The 27,500-nt window shown below is 46.6% G+C and overlaps 1 protein-coding gene across 3 annotated transcripts in view; it reads left to right on the forward strand.

Annotated features, from left to right (window-relative positions):
* LOC110002643 (cytosolic carboxypeptidase 4) overlaps positions 1-27,500 on the forward strand; it is a 52,135-nt gene that overhangs the window by 12,017 nt on the left and 12,618 nt on the right. For all 3 annotated transcript variants that reach the window (XM_029282263.2, XM_065957463.1, XM_065957462.1), the window contains exons 3-13: positions 1,949-2,012; positions 2,522-2,668; positions 2,774-2,905; positions 4,797-4,890; positions 8,825-8,862; positions 9,743-9,951; positions 10,029-10,194; positions 22,523-22,581; positions 22,682-22,798; positions 24,345-24,495; positions 24,964-25,030. In XM_029282263.2, the coding sequence (XP_029138096.2) occupies positions 1,949-2,012; positions 2,522-2,668; positions 2,774-2,905; positions 4,797-4,890; positions 8,825-8,862; positions 9,743-9,951; positions 10,029-10,194; positions 22,523-22,581; positions 22,682-22,798; positions 24,345-24,495; positions 24,964-25,030 (1,244 nt within the window). The remainder of the gene's footprint in view (positions 1-1,948; positions 2,013-2,521; positions 2,669-2,773; positions 2,906-4,796; positions 4,891-8,824; positions 8,863-9,742; positions 9,952-10,028; positions 10,195-22,522; positions 22,582-22,681; positions 22,799-24,344; positions 24,496-24,963; positions 25,031-27,500) is intronic.

Below are 27,500 nucleotides of genomic sequence, written 5' to 3' on the forward strand. Positions count from 1 at the left end.
GGTCAGCTCTGATATGTCTGCTCAGTGTGTTACCATGAGGTCAGCTCTGACATGTCTGCTCAGTGTGTTACCATGAGGTCAGCTCAGTGTGTTACCATGAGGTCAGCTCTGACATGTCTGCTCAGTGTGTTACCATGAGGTCAGCTCTGACATGTCTGCTCAGTGTGTTACCATGAGGTCAGCTCTGACATGTCTGCTCAGTGTGTTACCATGAGGTCAGCTCTGACATGTCTGCTCAGTGTGTTACCATGAGGTCAGCTCTGATATGTCTGCTCAGTGTGTTACCATGAGGTCAGCTCTGACATGTCTGCTCAGTGTGTTACCATGAGGTCAGCTCTGATATGTCTGCTCAGTGTGTTACCATGAGGTCAGCTCTGACATGTCAGCTCAGTGTGTTACCATGAGGTCAGCTCTGATATGTCTGCTCAGTGTGTTACCATGAGGTCAGCTCTGACATGTCAGCTCAGTGTGTTACCATGAGGTCAGCTCTGACATGTCTGCTCAGTGTGTTACCATGAGGTCAGCTCTGATATGTCTGCTCAGTGTGTTACCATGAGGTCAGCTCTGATATGTCTGCTCAGTGTGTCTGCTCAGTGTGTTACCATGAGGTCAGCTCTGATATGTCTGCTCAGTGTGTTACCATGAGGTCAGCTCTGATATGTCTGCTCAGTGTGTTACCATGAGGTCAGCTCAGTGTGTTACCATGAGATCAGTGCTGACATGTCTGCTCAGTGTGTTACCATGAGGTCAGCGCTGATATGTCTGCTCAGTGTGTTACCATGAGGTCAGCTCTGACATGTCTGCTCAGTGTGTTACCATGAGGTCAGCTCTGATATGTCTGCTCAGTGTGTTACCATGAGGTCAGCTCTGATATGTCAGCTCAGTGTGTTACCATGAGGTCAGCTCTGATATGTCTGCTCAGTGTGTTACCATGAGGTCAGCTCTGATATGTCTGCTCAGTGTGTTACCATGAGGTCAGCTCTGATATGTCTGCTCAGTGTGTTACCATGAGGTCAGCTCTGATATGTCTGCTCAGTGTGTTACCATGAGGTCAGCTCTGATATGTCTGCTCAGTGTGTTACCATGAGGTCAGCTCTGATATGTCAGCTCAGTGTGTTACCATGAGGTCAGCTCTGATATGTCTGCTCAGTGTGTTACCATGAGGTCAGCTCTGATATGTCTGCTCAGTGTGTTACCATGAGGTCAGCTCTGATATGTCTGCTCAGTGTGTTACCATGAGGTCAGCTCTGATATGTCTGCTCAGTGTGTTACCATGAGGTCAGCTCAGTGTGTTACCATGAGGTCAGCTCTGATATGTCAGCTCAGTGTGTTACCATGAGGTCAGCTCTGATATGTCAGCTCAGTGTGTTACCATGAGGTCAGCTCTGATATGTCTGCTCAGTGTGTTACCATGAGGTCAGCTCTGACATGTCTGCTCAGTGTGTTACCATGAGGTCAGCTCTGATATGTCAGCTCAGTGTGTTACCATGAGGTCAGCTCTGATATGTCAGCTCAGTGTGTTACCATGAGGTCAGCTCTGATATGTCTGCTCAGTGTGTTACCATGAGGTCAGCTCTGATATGTCAGCTCAGTGTGTTACCATGAGGTCAGCTCTGATATGTCAGCTCAGTGTGTTACCATGAGGTCAGCTCTGATATGTCTGCTCAGTGTGTTACCATGAGGTCAGCTCTGATATGTCTGCTCAGTGTGTTACCATGAGGTCAGCATGCGTCTGCTCGTACTTCCTGATCCAGGCTGCGTACTCTGTGTATCAGGTTCTACTTATCTGCTCTGTGGTTGACACTGGAGCTTTGCTTGGACGGCCACACAGACATAATAATATCTGCTCTCTCATCAACATTCAGCTGCAGCTAGAGTTAGCTCGACACTATAATAATGTGCTAACAACATGCTAACCTGTCTCACTCTTTAATGTGTTTGTGTGCAGAGTGCTGGCGATGTGGAGAGCACCTTAAACATCATCAATGTGCTGGATGAACTTCTGTCAGCTGGTGAGCACTGAACTACAGGTCGTATAAAAAGTGCCTGTAATGACACCTACAAACAGAGGGGAGGCGCTGTGCAGGACAATGAGACAGCACACAGTACCACCTCAAATCAGAGGGAAACTTCTCAAAGTTCAGAAACAAAAAGCTTCATTATTTACATTTGAAATGCAGATTTGACCCTGACCCTGCACCCTCTAAATCAGGGACTGTAGAGTTCAGAGATCTTTGAATGAAGAGCACTCAAAGGCTGATGTTGATGGGTAAATCTGGCTTAGCAGTGATGCTAAGCTAACCTTTAGTGGTACACTGTATTGGAAATGTTAGAGGTGTTCAAAGTTGAACTGCCAATCAGCTGTTTGACAACAGATGTCAGGAAGCTGGAGGATCACAAAGTCCTCCGTCTTCAGATGACGTGCTGTTTGAGTTTTCCGTTAGACTGTGAAGAAGCCAGTGTGTGTGTGTGTGTGTGTGTGTGTGTGTGTGTGTGTGTGTGTGTGTGTGTGTGTGTTCAGGTACAGACCGTCGTATCCTCTACATGATCAGGAAAGGAGGCAGTGAGGCGCTGCTCTCTGCTCTGGTGAACACGGGACGCAGCTTCACTCCAAACTACAGCGTCCTGCTGCCTCTGCTGCACCTGCTAGTGAAAGTTGGTCACAGAGGTGAGGACACAACCTGAGCTCCGAGCCGCTTCACCTTTACAGCTACTTATTGAAAATGTGCACCTGTGTGTGTGTGTGTGTGTGTGTGTGTGTGTGTGTGTGCAGACCGGCGTATCGGTGTGAAGGCGGAGGACGCTGGAGCCGTGCTGCTGACTCTGAGTCTGCTCAGACACAACATCTCAAACCCCAGGAGGGCTGCAGCCTGCCTCTGGGTCCTCCAGGTGTTCTCCTCCTCAGGTAAATAACAACAGAGGTCACTGAGAGGTCACTGAGAGATCCCTGAGAGGTCACTGAGAGGTCACTGAGAGGTCACTGAGCAACAAACATGTTTGAAAAGTGAAAGCAGACCTATCAGTGCAGTCTCAGGGACAAGACACAGACTGAGACACAGACTGAGACACAGTCTGAAACACAGACTGAGACTGAAACACAGACTGAGACACAGACTGAGACTGAAACACTGACTGAGACACAGACTGAGACACAGTCTGAAACACAGACTGAAACACAGACTGAAACACAGACTGAGACACAGACTGAGACACAGACTGAGACACAGACTGAGACACAGACTGAGACTGAAACACAGACTGAGACACAGACTGAGACACAGTCTGAAACACAGATTGAAACACAGACTGAAACACAATTGAGACTGAAACACAGACTGAGACACAGACTGAGACTGAAACACAGACTGAAACACAGACTGAGACACAGACTGAGACACAGACTGAGACTGAAACACAGACTGAGACACAGACTGAGACACAGTCTGAAACACAGACTGAGACACAGACTGAAACACAGACTGAAACACAGACTGAGACACAGACTGAAACACAGACTGAAACACAGACTGAAACACAGACTGAAACACAGATTGAGACTGAAACACAGACTGAGACACAGACTGAAACACAGACTGAAACACAGACTGAAACACAGACTGAAACACAGATTGAGACTGAAACACAGACTGAAACACAGACTGAAACACAGATTGAGACTGAAACACAGACTGAGACACAGACTGAAACACAGACTGAAACACAGACTGAAACACAGACTGAAACACAGACTGAAACACAGATTGAGACTGAAACACAGACTGAAACACAGACTGAGACAGAAACACAGACTGAAACATAGACTGAAACACAGACTGAAACACAGACTGAAACACAGACTGAAACACAGACTGAAACACAGACTGAAACACAGACTGAGACTGAAACACAGACTGAAACACAGACTGAGACACAGACTGAGACTGAAACACAGACTGAAATACAGACTGAAACATAGATTGAGACACAGACTGAGACACAGACTGAAACACAGACTGAGACACAGACTGAAACACAGACTGAAACATAGACTGAGACCCAGACTGAAACACAGACTCAGAATGAAACACAGACTGAGACACAGACTGAAACACAGACTGAGACACAGACTGAAACATAGACTGAGACCCAGACTGAAACACAGACTCAGAATGAAACACAGACTGAGACACAGACTGAAACACAGACTGAGACACAGACTGAAACATAGACTGAGACACAGACAGACTGAAACACAGACTGAGACACAGACTGAGACACAGACTGAAACACAGACTGAGACATAGACTGAGACACAGACTGAAACACAGACTGAAACACAGACTGAGACACAGAATGAAACACAAACTGAAACACAGACTGACACACAGACTGACACACAGACTGAGACACAGACTGAGACACAGACTGAAACACAGACTGAGACACAGACTGAAACACAGACTGAGACACAGACTGAGACACAGACTGAGACACAGACTGAGACACAGAATGAAACACAGACTGAGACACAGACTGAGACACAGACTGAGACACAGATAGACTGAAACACAGACTGAGACACAGACTGAGACACAGACTGAAACTCAGACTGAAACTCAGACTGAGACACAGACTGAAACACAGACTGAAACACAGAATGAACCACAGACTGAAACACAGACTGAAACACAGACTGAGACACAGACTGAAACAAAGATTGAGTGCAGACTTGAGATTTTAAAGAACTTTCTTTCACGTTCAAACACAGTTTCTTGTGTTTTTGTGTTTTTCGACAGTTTCCACAGCAAACCTGATCGGAGAAAACCACGGACTGGATGTGATCTACCGCCTGATCCCTCCGTACACCTCCAAACACCTGCACACCATCAAGTACGTTTACACCAGGCTTCCTCATTCACACGGACCAATCAACAAGCAGAATCTGTCTATCACAGGCAGCCTCTGATCACACAGTCAACACCTCCAAACTAGCCTGATTAGCTTAGCTTGTAGCAAGTCTCAGCTAATGTGCTAATGCATGATGGCCATTGGCTGACCCACGACAAGAAATCCAATCCAGAACCAGACCACAGACCCTGCTTCACTTTCCCTGGCCTGTTTATTTTTATTTTTGGCAGGTAACAGTTAGCATGTGTTGTGTTTAGTCCAACATTCACAACAATCTTCATCCTGATGAAGAACCGCTCCTGATCTCTCCTTTAATCTGGAGTCAGTGAGACTGTTTGATTTTGGATCATTATTCAGTCATTTGAGGAACAATTCTCTCTTTCTCTGTAAATCAGCCTCAACAGGGGGCGCTAACAGCCACTCACAGCTGTGTGACAAAATGGTGGTCTGCTGAGAGTTGGTGGTATTTATACATATTATCTTTATAAGAGATGTAAAGAGCCAGATGACCCAGTCAGGGTTCATAAAGGGGCCTCAAGTAAGACCTGAACAGAATGAGCTGTGCAGCATCATGGTCCACCACCGTCTGATAGACCACATCTGAAGTTCACTGTGATTCTGCTGAAACCAGCGGTTAGCGACTTCCTCTTTTGTGTGGTGTTTATCTCTGTCATTCCTTTGTCCATAACATGTTGGAGACGAAGCAACGCAGTCCGCTATACAACGTTATAATAAGAAAATTTGCCTTCATGTAGTCCAACAGAATGACACAAAACATCAGCTCACTCGGACTCGCTGCGTAAAGAATACTTGAGGTCTGTTTGTGTTCACACAGCTCCTCCTGGACACATCAAGAGTTTTTCAAGAGATTTCTGAAAGTGTGAAAACATTTTTACACTCTGATATCCACAGGGGGCATCGTGAAGTCGAGGCAGGGTTTAGCATTTATCAAAGAGTCAGCTCAGGTGTGAAATGTGCACCGTCTCCATGGCAGCGTTATAACTTACAGGAAACATCATCATTAAAGTGTCTCAACACATCATCATTTCTCCTGAACGCATCAGCAGACGTCTTCTCAAGATCTCATGTCCTCCTCGTCTGTCTTTGTCACCGCTCATGGCATTTGGCTCGAATACCCAGAATCCTCCAGTATACCCAGCGGAGCATGCCAGGAGAACCAGGAGTACTGACCTCTCCGCTGGCTTCATGCCTGACATACCAGTTCCTAATGGGCCAGGACTGAACATGAACCTCCTGGGTGGTGTGAGGGGCTGTGACATCACAGATTTACGAGCTTTCTGTATCGTGTTCATGCGGGCGCCAGCTGTTAATTGTTCTAACACAATTAGAAGACTCCTGGTTCCATAGTTGAAATGGCAGCTGTTACTTTGGATAATTTGATAGAATTAGACAGCTGTGAGTTCCTGTCATGTCTGAGAGTTAGACCTGTCCGTCACTCTGATTTATCCAATTAGAGCTGAGAGACGGTCACTGCTGGTTGGCTGCAGCTCTGTCTGTCCTCTTCAGATCATTACAGACATGAGCTAATAAAGCTAATGAAGTTAATTCAGCAGATCAGTTTCACCTGTTGACCTATGATAACTTGATATAACCTCAGTCTGTGTGTCTTTAGTTCCAGGTGAATTGAGCAGGTCCTTCTGCAGTCTGAACAGCTCAGTAAGGTTTTTAAGAAGGCCTACTGCACATTCCTACAGATGAACACATTTTAAACTACAGTTGTTGTGTTGTAACACAGTTTGGAGACCCATTCTCCACTGCGCTGCGTCTCAGCTCCGTCTGAGGGTTAGGGTTAACCCAGAGCCCAACGCATCAATTTAGCACAGAACAGAACAAGCGAGACAGGAAGTCAGACACTGATACAACATTAAAACATCCTGTTAATTTTCAAAATAAAACACTCCATTTAACGGTTCAGAAAAACGACCATTTCTGTGTTTATAAGGTTTATAAAGAGTTTTATACCACATACATCGTATTATCTCACACTGTCCTGAGTTAGTTTGTTACTGCGGGAATTCCTTTGTCTCAGCACTGCAGCTGACGGCTGTGTTCTCCGTGTGCACAGAGCCATAACGGACAAGAGCAGACACGCAATGCACACGTATATGGAGGAAGTTCGGTGTGAGGTCAAGGTCCTCCCCTACGGTGGCCGGTAGGGGTCAAACGCTCAGCAACTGATGAAGCGACATACATATAGAAAAACGTGGAGAATATATAGAAACGTTGCACATTCAAAAGCAAATGCAAACTACCACAACAAATGCAAAGACTGAAACGCGCTGCAAAGACACAAACGCACTGCAAACGAAACAAACGTGCTGCAAAGACACAAACAGGCTGCAAACGAAACAAACGTGCTGCAAAGACACAAACGCGCTGCAAAGACACAAACGTGCTGCAAAGACACAAACGCGCTGCAAAGACACAAACAGGCTGCAAAGACACAAACGTGCTGCAAAGACACAAACAGGCTGCAAACGAAACAAACGTGCTGCAAAGACACAAACAGGCTGCAAAGACACAAACGTGCTGCAAAGACACAAACAGGCTGCAAAGACACAAACGTGCTGCAAAGACACAAACAGGCTGCAAACGAAACAAACGTGCTGCAAAGACACAAACAGGCTGCAAAGACACAAACGTGCTGCAAAGACACAAACAGGCTGCAAAGACACAAACGTGCTGCAAAGACACAAACAGGCTGCAAACGAAACAAACGTGCTGCAAAGACACAAACGTGCTGCAAAGACACAAACAGGCTGCAAACGAAACAAACGTGCTGCAAAGACACAAACGCGCTGCAAAGACACAAACGTGCTGCAAAGACACAAACGTGCTGCAAAGACACAAACGTGCTGCAAAGACACAAACGTGCTGCAAAGACACAAACGTGCTGCAAAGACACAAACAGGCTGCAAACGAAACAAACGTGCTGCAAAGACACAAACGCGCTGCAAAGACACAAACGCGCTGCAAAGACACAAACGCGCTGCAAATAGGCAAAACAACTGCATAAGCATCAAACGCGCTGCAAGTACAGAAACAAAACTTAAGTTTTGCAAACACAGAAACGCTGCAAGTTAATCTTAAATGGATGTGCTCCAGGCCTGTAGGGGCGCTGTGTTTATGTCGGTTTATTTACGGGATAGAGTAAGAGAGACAGCTAGGAACAGAAACTTATGTTTAGATAGGGAAGTTGTATCATTAAAAGACACAGGATAACTTCAATGACATAGTGCTAGCTCTGGGGCTATGAGCTCCAACTCATCCCTCTGCACCCGCTTTACCAGCCTGACACTTCATGCTTTCACCATCCCCGGTGTCCGTGTTGAACTCACTACTCATCTCTTTGCTACAGTTTAACATTCTCCCTGTCATCAAACACTGACACGTGTTCTCAAGCCGGACAACAGTGCCGGTAGCCGGGCAGCCGACTTAGCAAAGCTACCGCTCAACAAGACCAATTTCTCAAACTTGTGTTTTTTCCCCTACATGTTATAAAGTCGTATTTGTTCACAATAGAAAGTGGGGCATAGCCCCGGCGATACGCTACTCAGGTGGTGTTTAGATAATAAATCTCAGAGGAGCAAGAACTTCTGGACCTGGTTGACCTTAATTCTCAATCAGTTCACTGTTAGCTTCTAACTAATAGCGGCGCTAACAGCTAAATGGTCGTCTGCTGAGAGTTGGTAACTGCGCCGCTCGAACTCTCCAGACATCAGGAAAACACTTCTACCTCTGTGTGCCTTCAAAATAAAAGAGGACTTTTTGTGTTTGTGTCTGAAGATCATCAGAGCTTTGAGAGTTAGACTCAGAGACGAGAGAGAGGGAGAACATAATGGACTGTGAGCCATGATCAGGGAAGAACTAACTGAGCCCTCTGCTTCTCTTCCAGGGCGGCCATTACTGCCTTTGCTGCTCTGCTCTCCACAAGTAAGTCTTCATCATCATCACCACCACCACCATCATCATCATCACAGCTTCATCACAGCATCATCAGTTGATGCTGACAATAAGAACTAAACTCAAATTAAACTAAACAAACAGAAGATGCAGAGAATGTGGACGCAGACATTACAATAAGTATGAGATGTAAACATGTATCCACACACAGAGACAAATATTATAACACTATACATTAATTAGAAAATAAAGAAGTTTAAGTTATACAGAGTCTTTTAGGAGTCTCAGAGTCTCTGATGGAAAGAGTGATAAAGTTTCCACAATATCCAGACTTTATTATTTTAATGATGGAGGTCACGAGTCTCTAAAGGAATAAGACTGATTTATTAAATCTACAGAGATACACTGACAGGACGGTCTCTCTCTCTCCCCTGTCTGTCTCTCTCTCTCTCTCTCTGTCTCTCTGTCTCTCTCTCTCTCTCTCCCGTCTCCCGTCTCTCTCTCTCCTGTCTGTCTCTCTCTCTCTCTCTGTCTCTCTGTCTCTCTCTCTCTCTCTCCCGTCTCCCGTCTCTCTCTCTCCTGTCTGTCTCTCTCTCTCTCTCTGTCTCTCTCTCTCTCTCTCCCGTCTCCCGTCTCTCTCTCTCCTGTCTGTCTCTCTCTCTCTCTCTGTCTCTCTGTCTCTCTCTCTCTCTCTCCCGTCTCCCGTCTCTCTCTCCCCTGTCTGTCTCTCTCTCTGTCTCTCTGTCTCTCTCTCTCTCTCTCTCCCGTCTCTCTCTGTCTCTCTGTCTCTCTCTCTCTCTCTCTCTCTCTCCCGTCTCTCTCTCTCTCTCCTGTCTGTCTCTCTCTCTCACTCTCCCGTCTCTCTCTCTCACTCGCCCCTCCCTCTCTCTCTCTCCTGTCTGTCTCACAGAGGCTAACGTGTCGGTGGCGGTGTCTAAAGGTTACGTCTCTGGTCTCCTGCAGCTCTATGAGGACTGGTTCATGAACGACTGTCAGCATGAGGCCACAGTGATCTGCCATGCTCTCCTGCGCTGCCTCCATCAGGTCAGCCACAGTACTGCAGGCAGACAGGCTGTGTTTTCACAGGGAGGTCTCCGACTGCTCTATCAAACTACTCAGGTAGACCACCACCATGTTTTTATAGTCATAATATAATGTGCAGATGTTCATCAGGTGTGTGTTTATTACCTGTTCAGACGTGTGCGCTCAGTAAAGGTGACGAGTGTCTGCTGGAGGCGGCGGTGCAGCTCATGAGGAAGTGTCTCCCTAAAACTCCTCTGCCTCTGACCTCAGACTGCTCAGTGTACACCTTCACCCTGCCTGGAGGGTCACATGATACACCTGAGATCAACATGGCTCCAGGTACAGTCTGGAGTAATAACTGATTAGACACAGATACAGAGATCAGTGTTCAGATCAGCTGATCCCGACCGCTCTGTCTGTCATGTTTGATGAATCAGCTTTACACTCAGGGAGGGCGAAGCCACCTGCCGGCTTCAGGACAGGACATTACACACAGAGCGGTACACACACACAGGACATTACACACACAGGACATTACACACACAGGACGTTACACACACAGAGCGTTACACACACAGGACGTTACACACAGGTCATTACGCACACAGGACATTACACACACAGAGCATTACACACAGGTCATTACACACACAGGACATTACACACACAGAGCGTTACACACACAGAGTGTTACACACAGGAAATTACACACACAGGACATTACACACACAGGACGTTACACACACAGAGCGTTACACACACAGAGTGTTATACACAGGTCATTACGCACACAGGACATTACACACACAGAGCATTACACACAGGTCATTACACACACAGGACATTACACACACAGGACATTACACACACAGAGAGCGTTACACACACAGAGCGTTACACACACACAGAGCGTTACACACACAGAGCGTTACACACACAGGGCGTTACACACACAGGACATTACACACACATGACGTTACACACACAGGGCGTTAGACACACAGAGCGTTACACACACAGAGCGTTACACACACAGGGCGTTACACACACACAGGACATTACACAGACAGGACATTACACACACAGTACGTTACACACACAGGGCGTTACACACACAGAGCGTTACACACACAGGACATTACACACACAGAGCGTTACACACACAGAGTGTTACACACAGGAAATTACACACACAGGACATTACACACACAGGACGTTACACACACAGAGCGTTACACACACAGAGTGTTACACACAGGTCATTACGCACACAGGACATTACACACACAGAGCATTACACACAGGTCATTACACACACAGGACATTACACACACAGAGCGTTACACACACAGGACGTTACACACACAGAGCGTTACACACACACAGAGCGTTACACACACAGAGCGTTACACACACAGGACATTACACACACATGACGTTACACACACACAGGACATTACACAGACAGGGCGTTACACACACAGTACGTTACACACACAGGGCGTTACACACACAGAGCGTTACACACACACAGAGCGTTACTCACACAGGATATTACACACACAGAGCGTTACACACACAGGGTGTTACACACACAGGACATTACACACACATGACGTTAAACACACAGGGCGTTAGACACACAGAGCGTTACACACACAGAGCGTTACACACACAGGGCGTTACACACACACAGGACATTACCCACACAGGGCGTTACACACACAGAGCGTTACACACACAGAGCGTTACACACACAGGGCGTTACACACAGACAGGACATTACACACACAGGGCGTTACACACACAGTACGTTACACACACAGAGCGTTACACACACAGGACATTACACACACAGGACATTACACACACAGGGCGTTACACACACAGAGCGTTACACACACACAGGACATTACACACACACAGGACATTACACACAGAGCGGTACACAAACACAGGACATTACACACACAGGACATTACACACACAGGACGTTACACACACATGACGTTACACACACAGGGCGTTAGACACACAGAGCGTTACACACACAGAGCGTTACACACACAGGGCGTTACACACACACAGGACATTACACACAGAGCGGTACACAAACACAGGACATTACACACACAGGACATTACACACACAGGACGTTACACACACAGGACATTACACACACAGGACGTTACACACACAGAGCGTTACACACACACAGAGCGTTACACACACAGAGCGTTACACACACAGGACATTACACACACATGACGTTACACACACAGGGCGTTAGACACACAGAGCGTTACACACACAGAGCGTTACACACACAGGGCGTTACACACACACAGGACATTACACAGACAGGGCGTTACACACACAGTACGTTACACACACAGGGCGTTACACACACAGAGCGTTACACACACACAGAGCGTTACTCACACAGGACATTACACACACAGAGCGTTACACACACAGGGTGTTACACACACAGGACATTACACACACATGACGTTAAACACACAGGGCGTTAGACATACAGAGCGTTACACACACAGAGCGTTACTCACACAGGACATTACACACACAGGACATTACACACACAGGGCGATACACACACAGGACATTACACACACAGGACATTACACACACAGGGCGTTACACACACAGAGCGTTACACACACAGGACATTACACACACACAGGACATTACACACAGAGCGGTACACAAACACAGGACATTACACACACAGGACATTACACACACAGGACGTTACACATACAGAGCGTTACACACACAGGACGTTACACACACAGGACGTTACACACACAGAGCGTTACACACACAGGACATTACACACACAGGACATTACACACAGAGCGTTACACACACAGGGCGTTACACACACAGAGCGTTACACCCACAGGACATTACACACACAGGACATTACACACACAGGACATTACACACACAGAGCGTTACACACAGAGCGTTACACCCACAGGACATTACACACACAGGACATTACACACACACAGGACAATACACAGACAGGACATTACACACACAGTACGTTACACACACAGGGCGTTACACACACAGAGCGTTACACACACAGGACATTACACACACAGAGCGTTACACACACAGAGTGTTACACACAGGAAATTACACACACAGGACATTACACACACAGGACGTTACACACACAGGACATTACACACACATGACGTTAAACACACAGGGCGTTAGACATACAGAGCGTTACACACACAGAGCGTTACTCACACAGGACATTACACACACAGGACATTACACACACAGGGCGATACACACACAGGACATTACACACACAGGACATTACACACACAGGGCGTTACACACACAGAGCGTTACACACACAGGACATTACACACACACAGGACATTACACACAGAGCGGTACAGAAACACAGGACATTACACACACAGGACATTACACACACAGGACGTTACACATACAGAGCGTTACACACACAGGACGTTACACACACAGGACGTTACACACACAGAGCGTTACACACACAGGACATTACACACACAGGACATTACACACAGAGCGTTACACACACAGGGCGTTACACACACAGAGCGTTACACCCACAGGACATTACACACACAGGACATTACACACACAGGACATTACACACACAGAGCGTTACACACAGAGCGTTACACCCACAGGACATTACACACACAGGACATTACACACACACAGGACATTACACAGACAGGACATTACACACACAGTACGTTACACACACAGGGCGTTACACACACAGAGCGTTACACACACAGGACATTACACACACAGAGCGTTACACACACAGAGTGTTACACACAGGAAATTACACACACAGGACATTACACACACAGGACGTTACACACACAGAGCGTTACACACACAGAGTGTTACACACAGGTCATTACGCACACAGGACATTACACACACAGAGCATTACACACAGGTCATTACACACACAGGACATTACACACACAGAGCGTTACACACACAGGACGTTACACACACAGAGCGTTACACACACACAGAGCGTTACACACACAGAGCGTTACACACACAGGACATTACACACACATGACGTTACACACACACAGGACATTACACAGACAGGGCGTTACACACACAGTACGTTACACACACAGGGCGTTACACACACAGAGCGTTACACACACACAGAGCGTTACTCACACAGGATATTACACACACAGAGCGTTACACACACAGGGTGTTACACACACAGGACATTACACACACATGACGTTAAACACACAGGGCGTTAGACACACAGAGCGTTACACACACAGAGCGTTACACACACAGGGCGTTACACACACACAGGACATTACCCACACAGGGCGTTACACACACAGAGCGTTACACACACAGAGCGTTACACACACAGGGCGTTACACACAGACAGGACATTACACACACAGGGCGTTACACACACAGTACGTTACACACACAGAGCGTTACACACACAGGACATTACACACACAGGACATTACACACACAGGGCGTTACACACACAGAGCGTTACACACACAGGACATTACACACACACAGGACATTACAAACAGAGCGGTACACAAACACAGGACATTACACACACAGGACATTACACACACAGGACGTTACACACACATGACGTTACACACACAGGGCGTTAGACACACAGAGCGTTACACACACAGAGCGTTACACACACAGGGCGTTACACACACACAGGACATTACACACAGAGCGGTACACAAACACAGGACATTACACACACAGGACATTACACACACAGGACGTTACACACACAGGACGTTACACACACAGGACGTTACACACACAGAGCGTTACACACACACAGAGCGTTACACACACAGAGCGTTACACACACAGGACATTACACACACATGACGTTACACACACAGGGCGTTAGACACACAGAGCGTTACACACACAGAGCGTTACACACACAGGGCGTTACACACACACAGGACATTACACAGACAGGGCGTTACACACACAGTACGTTACACACACAGGGCGTTACACACACAGAGCGTTACACACACACAGAGCGTTACTCACACAGGACATTACACACACAGAGCGTTACACACACAGGGTGTTACACACACAGGACATTACACACACATGACGTTAAACACACAGGGCGTTAGACATACAGAGCGTTACACACACAGAGCGTTACTCACACAGGACATTACACACACAGGACATTACACACACAGGGCGATACACACACAGGACATTACACACACAGGACATTACACACACAGGGCGTTACACACACAGAGCGTTACACACACAGGACATTACACACACACAGGACATTACACACAGAGCGGTACACAAACACAGGACATTACACACACAGGACATTACACACACAGGACGTTACACATACAGAGCGTTACACACACAGGACGTTACACACACAGGACGTTACACACACAGAGCGTTACACACACAGGACATTACACACACAGGACATTACACACAGAGCGTTACACACACAGGGTGTTACACACACAGGACATTACACACACATGACGTTAAACACACAGGGCGTTAGACATACAGAGCGTTACACACACAGAGCGTTACTCACACAGGACATTACACACACAGGACATTACACACACAGGGCGATACACACACAGGACATTACACACACAGGACATTACACACACAGGGCGTTACACACACAGAGCGTTACACACACAGGACATTACACACACACAGGACATTACACACAGAGCGGTACACAAACACAGGACATTACACACACAGGACATTACACACACAGGACGTTACACATACAGAGCGTTACACACACAGGACGTTACACACACAGGACGTTACACACACAGAGCGTTACACACACAGGACATTACACACACAGGACATTACACACAGAGCGTTACACACACAGGGCGTTACACACACAGAGCGTTACACCCACAGGACATTACACACACAGGACATTACACACACAGGACATTACACACACAGAGCGTTACACACAGAGCGTTACACCCACAGGACATTACACACACAGGACATTACACACACAGGACGTTACACACACAGAGCGTTACACACAGAGCGTTACACCCACAGGACATTACACACACAGGACATTACACACACAGGACGTTACACAAACAGGACGTTACACACACAGAGCGTTACACACACAGAACGTTACACACACAGAACGTTACACACACAGAGCGTTACACACACAGAGCGTTACACCCACAGGACATTACACACACAGGACATTACACACACAGAGCGTTACACACAGAGCGTTACACACACAGAGTGTTACACCCACAGGACATTACACACACAGGACATTACACACACAGAGCGTTACACACAGAGCGTTACACACACAGGGCGTTACACACAGAGAGCGTTACACCCACAGGACATTACACACACAGGACGTTACACACACAGGACGTTACACACACAGAGCGTTACACACACAGGACATTACACACACAGGACGTTACACAAACAGGACGTTACACACACAGAGCGTTACACCCACAGGACATTACACACACAGGACATTACACACACAGAGCGTTACACACAGAGCGTTACACACACAGGGCATTACACACACAGAGCGTTACACAAACAGGACGTTACACACACAGAGCGTTACACACACAGAGCGTTACACCCACAGGACATTACACACACAGGACATTACACACACAGGACATTACACACACAGAGCGTTACACACAGAGCGTTACACCCACAGGACATTACACACACAGGACATTACACACACAGGACGTTACACAAACAGGACGTTACACACACAGAGCGTTACACACACAGAACGTTACACACACAGAACGTTACACACACAGAGCGTTACACACACAGAGCGTTACACCCACAGGACATTACACACACAGGACATTACACACACACAGCGTTACACACAGAGCGTTACACACACAGAGTGTTACACCCACAGGACATTACACACACAGGACATTACACACACAGAGCGTTACACACAGAGCGTTACACACACAGGGCGTTACACACAGAGAGCGTTACACCCACAGGACATTACACACACAGGACGTTACACACACAGGACGTTACACACACAGAGCGTTACACACACAGGACATTACACACACAGGACATTACACACACAGGACGTTACACAAACAGGACGTTACACACACAGAGCGTTACACCCACAGGACATTACACACACAGGACATTACACACACAGAGCGTTACACACAGAGCGTTACACACACAGGGCGTTACACACACAGAGCGTTACACCCACAGGACATTACACACACAGGACATTACACACACAGGACGTTACACAAACAGGACGTTACACACACAGAGCGTTACACACACAGAACGTTACACACACAGAACGTTACACACACAGAGCGTTACACACACAGAGTGTTACACCCACAGGACATTACACACACAGGACATTACACACACAGAGCGTTACACACAGAGCGTTACACACACAGAGCGTTACACCCACAGGACATTACACACACAGGACATTACACACAGAGCATTACACACACAGAGTGTTACACACAGGACATTACACACACAGGACATTACACACAGAGCGTTACACACACAGGGCGTTACACCCACAGGACATTACACACACAGAGCGTTACACACAGGACATTACACACACAGGACATTACACACAGAGCGTTACACACACAGGACATTACACACACAGGACGTTACACACACAGGACATTACACACACAGGACGTTACACACACAGGACGTTACACACACAGAGCGTTACACACACACAGAGCGTTACACACACAGAGCGTTACACACACAGGACATTACACACACATGACGTTACACACACAGAGCGTTACACACAGAGCGTTACACACACAGAGTGTTACACCCACAGGACATTACACACACAGGACATTACACACACAGAGCGTTACACACAGAGCGTTACACACACAGGGCGTTACACACAGAGAGCGTTACACCCACAGGACATTACACACACAGGACATTACACACACAGGACGTTACACACACAGAGCGTTACACACACAGGACATTACACACACAGGACATTACACACACAGGACGTTACACAAACAGGACGTTACACACACAGAGCGTTACACCCACAGGACATTACACACACAGGACATTACACACACAGAGCGTTACACACAGAGCGTTACACACACAGGGCGTTACACACACAGAGCGTTACACCCACAGGACATTACACACACAGGACATTACACACACAGGACGTTACACAAACAGGACGTTACACACACAGAGCGTTACACACACAGAACGTTACACACACAGAGCGTTACACCCACAGGACATTACACACACAGGACATTACACACACAGAGCGTTACACACAGAGCGTTACACACACAGGGCGTTACACACACAGAGCGTTACACCCACAAGACATTACACACACAGGACATTACACACACAGGACGTTACACAAACAGGACGTTACACACACAGAGCGTTACACACACAGAACGTTACACACACAGAACGTTACACACACAGAGCGTTACACACACAGAGCGTTACACCCACAGGACATTACACACACAGGACATTACACACACAGAGCGTTACACACAGAGCGTTACACACACAGAGCGTTACACCCACAGGACATTACACACACAGGATATTACACACAGAGCATTACACACACAGAGTGTTACACACAGGACATTACACACACAGGACATTACACACAGAGCGTTACACACACAGGGCGTTACACACACAGGGCGTTACACCCACAGGACATTACACACACAGAGCGTTACACACAGGACATTACACACACAGGACATTACACACAGAGCGTTACACACACAGGACATTACACACACAGGACGTTACACACACAGGACATTACACACACAGGACGTTACACACACAGGACGTTACACACACAGAGCGTTACACACACACAGAGCGTTACACACACAGAGCGTTACACACACAGGACATTACACACACATGACGTTACACACACAGAGCGTTACACACAGAGCGTTACACACACAGAGTGTTACACCCACAGGACATTACACACACAGGACATTACACACACAGAGCGTTACACACAGAGCGTTACACACACAGGGCGTTACACACAGAGAGCGTTACACCCACAGGACATTACACACACAGGACGTTACACACACAGGACGTTACACACACAGAGCGTTACACACACAGGACATTACACACACAGGACATTACACACACAGGACGTTACACAAACAGGACGTTACACACACAGAGCGTTACACACACAGGACATTACACACACAGAGCGTTACACACAGAGCGTTACACACACAGGGCGTTACACACACAGAGCGTTACACCCACAGGACATTACACACACAGGACATTACACACACAGGACGTTACACAAACAGGACGTTACACACACAGAGCGTTACACACACAGAACGTTACACACACAGAACGTTACACACACAGAGCGTTACACACACAGAGCGTTACACCCACAGGACATTACACACACAGGACATTACACACACAGAGCGTTACACACAGAGCGTTACACACACAGAGCGTTACACCCACAGGACATTACACACACAGGACATTACACACAGAGCATTACACACACAGAGTGTTACACACAGGACATTACATACACAGGACATTACACACAGAGCGTTACACACACAGGGCGTTACACACACAGGGCGTTACACCCACAGGACATTACACACACAGAGCGTTACACACAGGACATTACACACACAGGACATTACACACAGAGCGTTACACACACAGGACATTACACACACAGGACGTTACACACACAGGACATTACACACACAGGACGTTACACACACAGGACGTTACACACACAGAGCGTTACACACACACAGAGCGTTACACACACAGAGCGTTACACACACAGGACATTACACACACATGACGTTACACACACAGGGCGTTAGACACACAGAGCGTTACACACACAGAGTGTTACACACACAGGGCGTTACAGACACACAGGACATTACACAGACAGGGCGTTACACACACAGTACGTTACACACACAGGGCGTTACACACACAGAGCGTTACACACACACAGAGCGTTACTCACACAGGACATTACACACACAGAGCGTTACACACACAGGGTGTTACACACACAGGACATTACACACACATGACGTTAAACACACAGGGCGTTAGACACACAGAGCGTTACACACACAGAGCGTTACACACACAGGGTGTTACACACACAGGACATTACACACACATGACGTTAAACACACAGGGCGTTAGACACACAGGACATTACACACACAGGACATTACACACACAGGGCGTTACACACACAGGACATTACACACACAGAGCGTTACACACACAGGACATTACACACACAGGACGTTACACACACAGGACGTTACACACACAGAGCGTTACACACACAGAGCGTTACACACAGGACATTACACACACAGAGCTTTACACACACAGGGCGTTACACACACAGGACGTTACACACACAGAGCGTTACCCACACACAGAGCGTTACACACACAGGACATTACAAACACAGGACATTACACACACAGGACGTTACACACACAGGACGTTACACAAACAGGACGTTACACACACAGAGCGTTACACACACAGGACATTACACACACAGAGCGTTACACACAGAGCGTTACACACACAGGGCGTTACACACACAGAGCGTTACACCCACAGGACATTACACACACAGGACATTACACACACAGGACGTTACACAAACAGGACGTTACACACACAGAGCGTTACACACACAGAACGTTACACACACAGAACGTTACACACACAGAGCGTTACACACACAGAGCGTTACACCCACAGGACATTACACACACAGGACATTACACACACAGAGCGTTACACACAGAGCGTTACACACACAGAGCGTTACACCCACAGGACATTACACACACAGGACATTACACACAGAGCATTACACACACAGAGTGTTACACACAGGACATTACATACACAGGACATTACACACAGAGCGTTACACACACAGGGCGTTACACACACAGGGCGTTACACCCACAGGACATTACACACACAGAGCGTTACACACAGGACATTACACACACAGGACATTACACACAGAGCGTTACACACACAGGACATTACACACACAGGACGTTACACACACAGGACATTACACACACAGGACGTTACACACACAGGACGTTACACACACAGAGCGTTACACACACACAGAGCGTTACACACACAGAGCGTTACACACACAGGACATTACACACACATGACGTTACACACACAGGGCGTTAGACACACAGAGCGTTACACACACAGAGCGTTACACACACAGGGCGTTACAGACACACAGGACATTACACAGACAGGGCGTTACACACACAGTACGTTACACACACAGGGCGTTACACACACAGAGCGTTACACACACACAGAGCGTTACTCACACAGGACATTACACACACAGAGCGTTACACACACAGGGTGTTACACACACAGGACATTACACACACATGACGTTAAACACACAGGGCGTTAGACACACAGAGCGTTACACACACAGAGCGTTACACACACAGGGCGTTACACACACAGGGTGTTACACACACAGGACATTACACACACATGACGTTAAACACACAGGGCGTTAGACACACAGGACATTACACACACAGGACATTACACACACAGGGCGTTACACACACAGGACATTACACACACAGAGCGTTACACACACAGGACATTACACACACAGGACGTTACACACACAGGACGTTACACACACAGAGCGTTACACACACAGAGCGTTACACACAGGACATTACACACACAGAGCTTTACACACACAGGGCGTTACACACACAGGACGTTACACACACAGAGCGTTACCCACACACAGAGCGTTACACACACAGGACATTACAAACACAGGACATTACACACACAGGACGTTACACACACAGAGCGTTACACACAGAGCGTTACACACATGGAGCATTACACAGACAGGGATTTACACATATAGAGCGTTACACACACAGGACGTGACACACACAGGACATTACACACACAGAGCGTTACACACATAGCGTTACACACACGGTGTTACACACACAGTACGTCACACACACAGGGCGTTAGACACATAGGCTGTTACACACACAGTACGTTACACACACAGGGCATTACACACACAGGGCGTTACACACACAGGACATTACACACACAGGGCGTTACACACACAGGGCGTTACACACACAGGACATTACACACACAGGGCGTTACACACACAGGGTATTACACTTACAGGACTTTACACACACGGGACATTACACACACGGGGCGTTACACACACACACTCACACACAGACACACACACACACACACACACACAGAAGCTAATACGTTGCTGTGTTTGTTTGTCCTTCAGATGAGAGCAGTGAGGATGAGGAGGATGAAGAAGACGAGGAGCCAGACAGCAGAGACGATGTGAGTGTTTCTTTGTGTGATGAAGGTGGTCTGAAATCAGGGTCAGAGTTTAAACCTATAGATCACATGATGTCACTCATAAGAATGTGTGTGTTCACAGGATGACGATCTGGAGACAGACCTGAACAAACTACGTCTCCGTCCGGACCCTGACAGACCCAAAGAGCTGTTGGTTCAGTACAGCCGACTCTGTCCTGAACTGTCCCACGACTTCCAGGTCTGTTTACAAAACAAACAATAACAGCAGCTTAATAATAATAACAACTTAGCGCCTTTCATGAAACCCAAGGATGCTTTACAAAGTGTGTGTGTGGGGGGCGTAATGGGAGAGAACAAAAGACAAACAAATGAAGGAGAGAGGAAGTGAGTGATGGGGGGGATGGGGGTGTAGGAATGGAGGAGGTCTGTGAAGTACGGTGGTGCTAGACCATGGAGAGATTTGTAGGTGAGTAGGAGGAGTTTATATTGAACGGGGGACTTGATCGGGAACCAGTGGAGGTGAATGAGGGTGGGGGTGATGTGCTGCCAGGGCTTGGTGCGTGTGAGGACCCTGGCAGCGGAGTTCTGGACATATTGGAGTCTGTTCAGGGCAGAACACCATTACAATAGTCCAGGCAGAAAGTGATGAAGACGTGAATGAGGGTCTCTGCCACGGGGTTGGGGAGTGAGGGCCGGAGTCGAGAGATGTTTTTAAGGTGGAAGAAGGCGGATTTGGTAATGGACTTGATGTGGGATTTAAAAGAAAGGGTTGAGTCCAGGATGACGCCTAGGTTACAGACCTCGGGTGAAGGGTGGATGGAGCAGTCGTCCACAGTGAGGAGGAGATCTCCAACCTTCCTGAGCACGAGCTCAGTCTTAATGCTGTTTGAGGAGGTTGGAAGACATCCACGTTTTAATGTCCTGCAGGCAGTTGTCTAGTGACTGGGGGTGGGGGGGGGGGTGGAGCTTAGTGGAAGGAAGGGTGTTGAGGTAGAGTTGTGTGTCATCGGCGTAGGAGTGGAAATTGAGACCATGTTGGCGGATTATCCGACCGAGGGGGAGCATGTAGATAGTGAAGAGAAGAGGGCCAAGCACAGAACCTTGCGGTACTCCTTGGTTAATTGGGGCTAGGGAGGAGCTGGAGTCGCTGATGGTGACAAACTGTTGCCTGTTGGAGAGGTAGGAGTGGAACCAGGAGACGCCAAGGTGTTCAGATAGGAGGTGGAGGAGGATGGTGTGGGAGACAGAGAGGTCTAGTAGGATGAGGATGCTGATGGAGGTCGTTGGTGATTTTAATGAGGGTGGTTTCTGTGCTGTGGGGGGTTAGAGGGGTTAGGGGGGTTAGGGGTCTGAAGCCGGATTGGAATGGTTCGTAGAGCTCATGGTTGGACTGGTGGAATCGGGCAGCAGCTGCTCTTTCTGATTTTGCTGAGGAAAGGAAGGTTGGAGATCAGGGGGAAGTTGTTTGGGTCTTTTTTAGGATGGGTGTGACTGATGGAGGGGACGGTTCAGACTGTGTGATACAAACTCAATTATCATGACCTTCAGCTGGCCCCGCCCCCTTTTTTGTCTCAAATAAACAGCATTCAATGGATAAGCTGAAAACTGACCTGTTAAACATCAGACAGAAACCTGGATCAGAACCAGACTCATGTTGAACAGACAGAAACCTGGATCAGAACCAGACTCATGATGAACAAACAGAAACCTGGATCAGAACCAGACTCATGTTGAACAGACAGAAACCTGGATCAGAAATGTAAACCCTGATCTTTGTCTGACAGGATCTGGACCTGAGCTCAGAGTCAGGAGACTCTTCATCTTCATCAGACGAGGAGTTGGTGTTCCCTGCTCACTCCTCCAGGAGGGACAGGAGGAGGAGCAGAGACCAGTCCTCAGCAGGGTCTCACTCAGAGACAAATGAACAAACACCAGGTCAGACACACACACACACACACACACACACACACACACATACACACACACACACACACACACACACACACACACACACACACACACACAGGCTTTATTATAATGTGACCACTAAGAGAACATAACAACAGAGTCAGGCTCTAATAATTAAAAACTTACAGCACAGTGTTTAATGAACCTGTAGTAGTATCAAAAATGTTGTTATTTTTACAGCATCCTCTTTATTTAACTTCTGTAGGTATTTGATTGACAGATGTCAGATTAGCCAAAAGGCCGCCGCCGTTAGCCTGTAAATGGTTAATTCAAGTGTTAGCATCAAGCTAACAATCTAAAATGTACATCCCTGTACAAGGCTAATGTAGATACACACACTGTCTCTCTCCACCTGTGTGTGTGTGTGTGTGTGTGTGTGTGTGTGTGTGTGTGTGTGTGTGTGTGTGTGTGTGTGTGTGTGTGTGTGTGCTGCAGATTTTCACAGTCACAGAAACTTTCTCAGCACCAGTCCAAGCTTCAGGAGCATTGTGAAAGAGAACAGGTACACTCACACACTCCAACACCAGTGTGTGTGTGTGCGTGTGTGTGTGAGTGTGAGTGTGAGTGTGAGTGTGAGTGTGAGTGTTTTTTTTTTATTTAACCAGGAAAAAGTCTCATTGAGATTAAAAATCTCTTTTACAAGAGCGTCCTGGCCAAGACAGGCAGCAGCACAATTACAGGGTTTCAGACATAAATACATAAATACAGGAATCACAAAAAGAACCATTCATCAGAATCTGTCATCAGCAACAAAGCGATCAAAAATCGCAATACGAGATATTTCTGCCTCCAGATCATTAAGATGACCTTTAAAAACATTCAAGGAAACCAGCTTCTGAAGATTTAAAGTATCTTGTAACCGATTCCAAGAAAAGGGAGCAGCATACTTGAACGCTCTTTTTCCTAATTCTTCCGCCTTTGGATACTACAAGGGAGCTAGAAGTGATGCCTTCTGCCTGCACACACTGAGATCTACCAGAAAGGTAGCTTTCAAACCAGCAGACCACTTTGTCTGATAGTCCTACGCTACTAAGTCTTTGCTTTAGTATTGCATGATCCACAGTATCAAAAGCCTTTGATAAATCAATAAAAAGCGCTGCACAGTGGTGTTTGTTGTCTAAAAATTCTATTAAATCATTGACCACTTTTAAAGCCGCTGTAATTGTGCTGTGTTTTTTCCTAAAACCTGACTGAAAGTCAGATAAGATATTGTTTGATAGTAGGAAATATTTCAGTTGTTCACTCACAATGGACTCCAGAACCTTGACCAGGACCGACAACTTGGAGATGGGTCTATAATTATTTAAGACTGTAGGGTCCCCCCCTTTCAACAAGGGAAGAACAAATGCAGATTTCCATATAAGAGGAATTTCGTTTGTGTCCAGGGAGAGATTAAAAAGATGTGTGAAGGGTGGTGCGATAAAATCAGCTGCCAGCTTTAAAAAGTGTCAGGACCTGCAGATTTTTTTGTGTCGAGGAGTTTGAGGGCTTTGACCACTTCTGAGACTGTAATGACTTGAAAACTGAAGGATTGACTACCTGTAACATGACAGTCAGAAAAAACAGTAGGGGAATTTATATGCCTATTGCTAAAAGAGTCAAACAAGGAGCCAGAGGCTATAAAATGTTCATTAAAGACACCAAGCATTTTGGACTTATCAGTGACTTTAAGTGAGTCCTTAACAATGCATGGAGAAAGCTCAATTCCATTTTTATTTCCAGCCAGGGATTTAATTGTCTTCCAGAATTTCAAGGGATTGTTTAGGTTGCTTGAGGTTTCTGTGAGGAAATTATCAGCTTTGGCTTTCCTAATTGCAGCTGTGAGAGCATTGCTCATCTGCCTGTAAAGCAGCCAGTCCGAATCCAGACCTGATCTCCTGGCTTTTGCCCATGCTATATTTCGCTCATGAAGTGAGTTAGATAACTCTGGAGTGAACCATACATTATTTCGGCCTTTAACTCTGTACTTTCTGAGGTTAGCTTGCTATTCCACAATTTTTGTCAAACCATCATAAAAGAATTTCCATGCACTTTCAGTCAAAATTAAACAAGTCATGAAAAAACCCTTGTTCATTAAAATGTTTCATGTCACGCTTTATAATGATGCGTGGCTTGGTTTTGGGGATTTTTGTATTTCTCACTGAGGCAATAACACAATGGTCATTAATGTCATTTGCAAAAACAGAAGCAGTTGTGTATTTATGAGGAGTGTTTGTTAGAATAAAATCTATTAGAGATGATTTTTCTGGACATTTAAGATTGGGTCTAGTGGGGCTATCGACAATTTGAAAGAGGGTTAGCGAGTCACAGTAAGCTTTAAAATCATCAGATACTGGTTTTAACCAGTTCCAGTTAAAATCTCCAATAATGACAATTTCATTAAACTTCAATTCTGTTTAAAGCTGCATCAGGGTGGATAGTGCACTGCTGACAGCTGAAGGTGTCCTATAACAACCAACAACAGTTATATGGAGAGATTTCGATATCTCAAGATCAAGAGCCAACAATTCAAACTGCTTACTCTCTGAATTGGAGAGAAGCACATTTGCATGAAACTTGCTTTTTATATAAATTGCAATACCCCCTCCCCCTTTGGGCCGGTCAGTCCTAAATATATTATAACCATCGATACTAATATCCTTGTTCAGAACAGATTCACTCAACCAAGTTTCAGATAGAACAATTACAGAAGCATCTGTTGAGTTCGCCCAGATACGAATCATGTCCATTTTAGCTATTAAACTGTGTAGATTCAGATGGATGAAACCAAGACCAGACCTTGATTTAAAGTCGGCAGGAGTGTTAAAATTTATAGAAGAATCTGGACCTGGATTGGGTTGCACATTCCCTGAAATCAGCAGCTACAGAACAATAAGACACCTCTGTTTAAGTTATTTGGAGGAGGTATCTTTCTTAGAGTCCTCCAATACAAAATCACAAGCACAGTTTATGGAAATGGTTAAATTGTCTTG

Source organism: Labrus bergylta, chromosome 7, assembly GCF_963930695.1.
Source record: "Labrus bergylta chromosome 7, fLabBer1.1, whole genome shotgun sequence".
NCBI classification, from domain to species: Eukaryota; Metazoa; Chordata; class Actinopteri; order Labriformes; family Labridae; genus Labrus; species Labrus bergylta.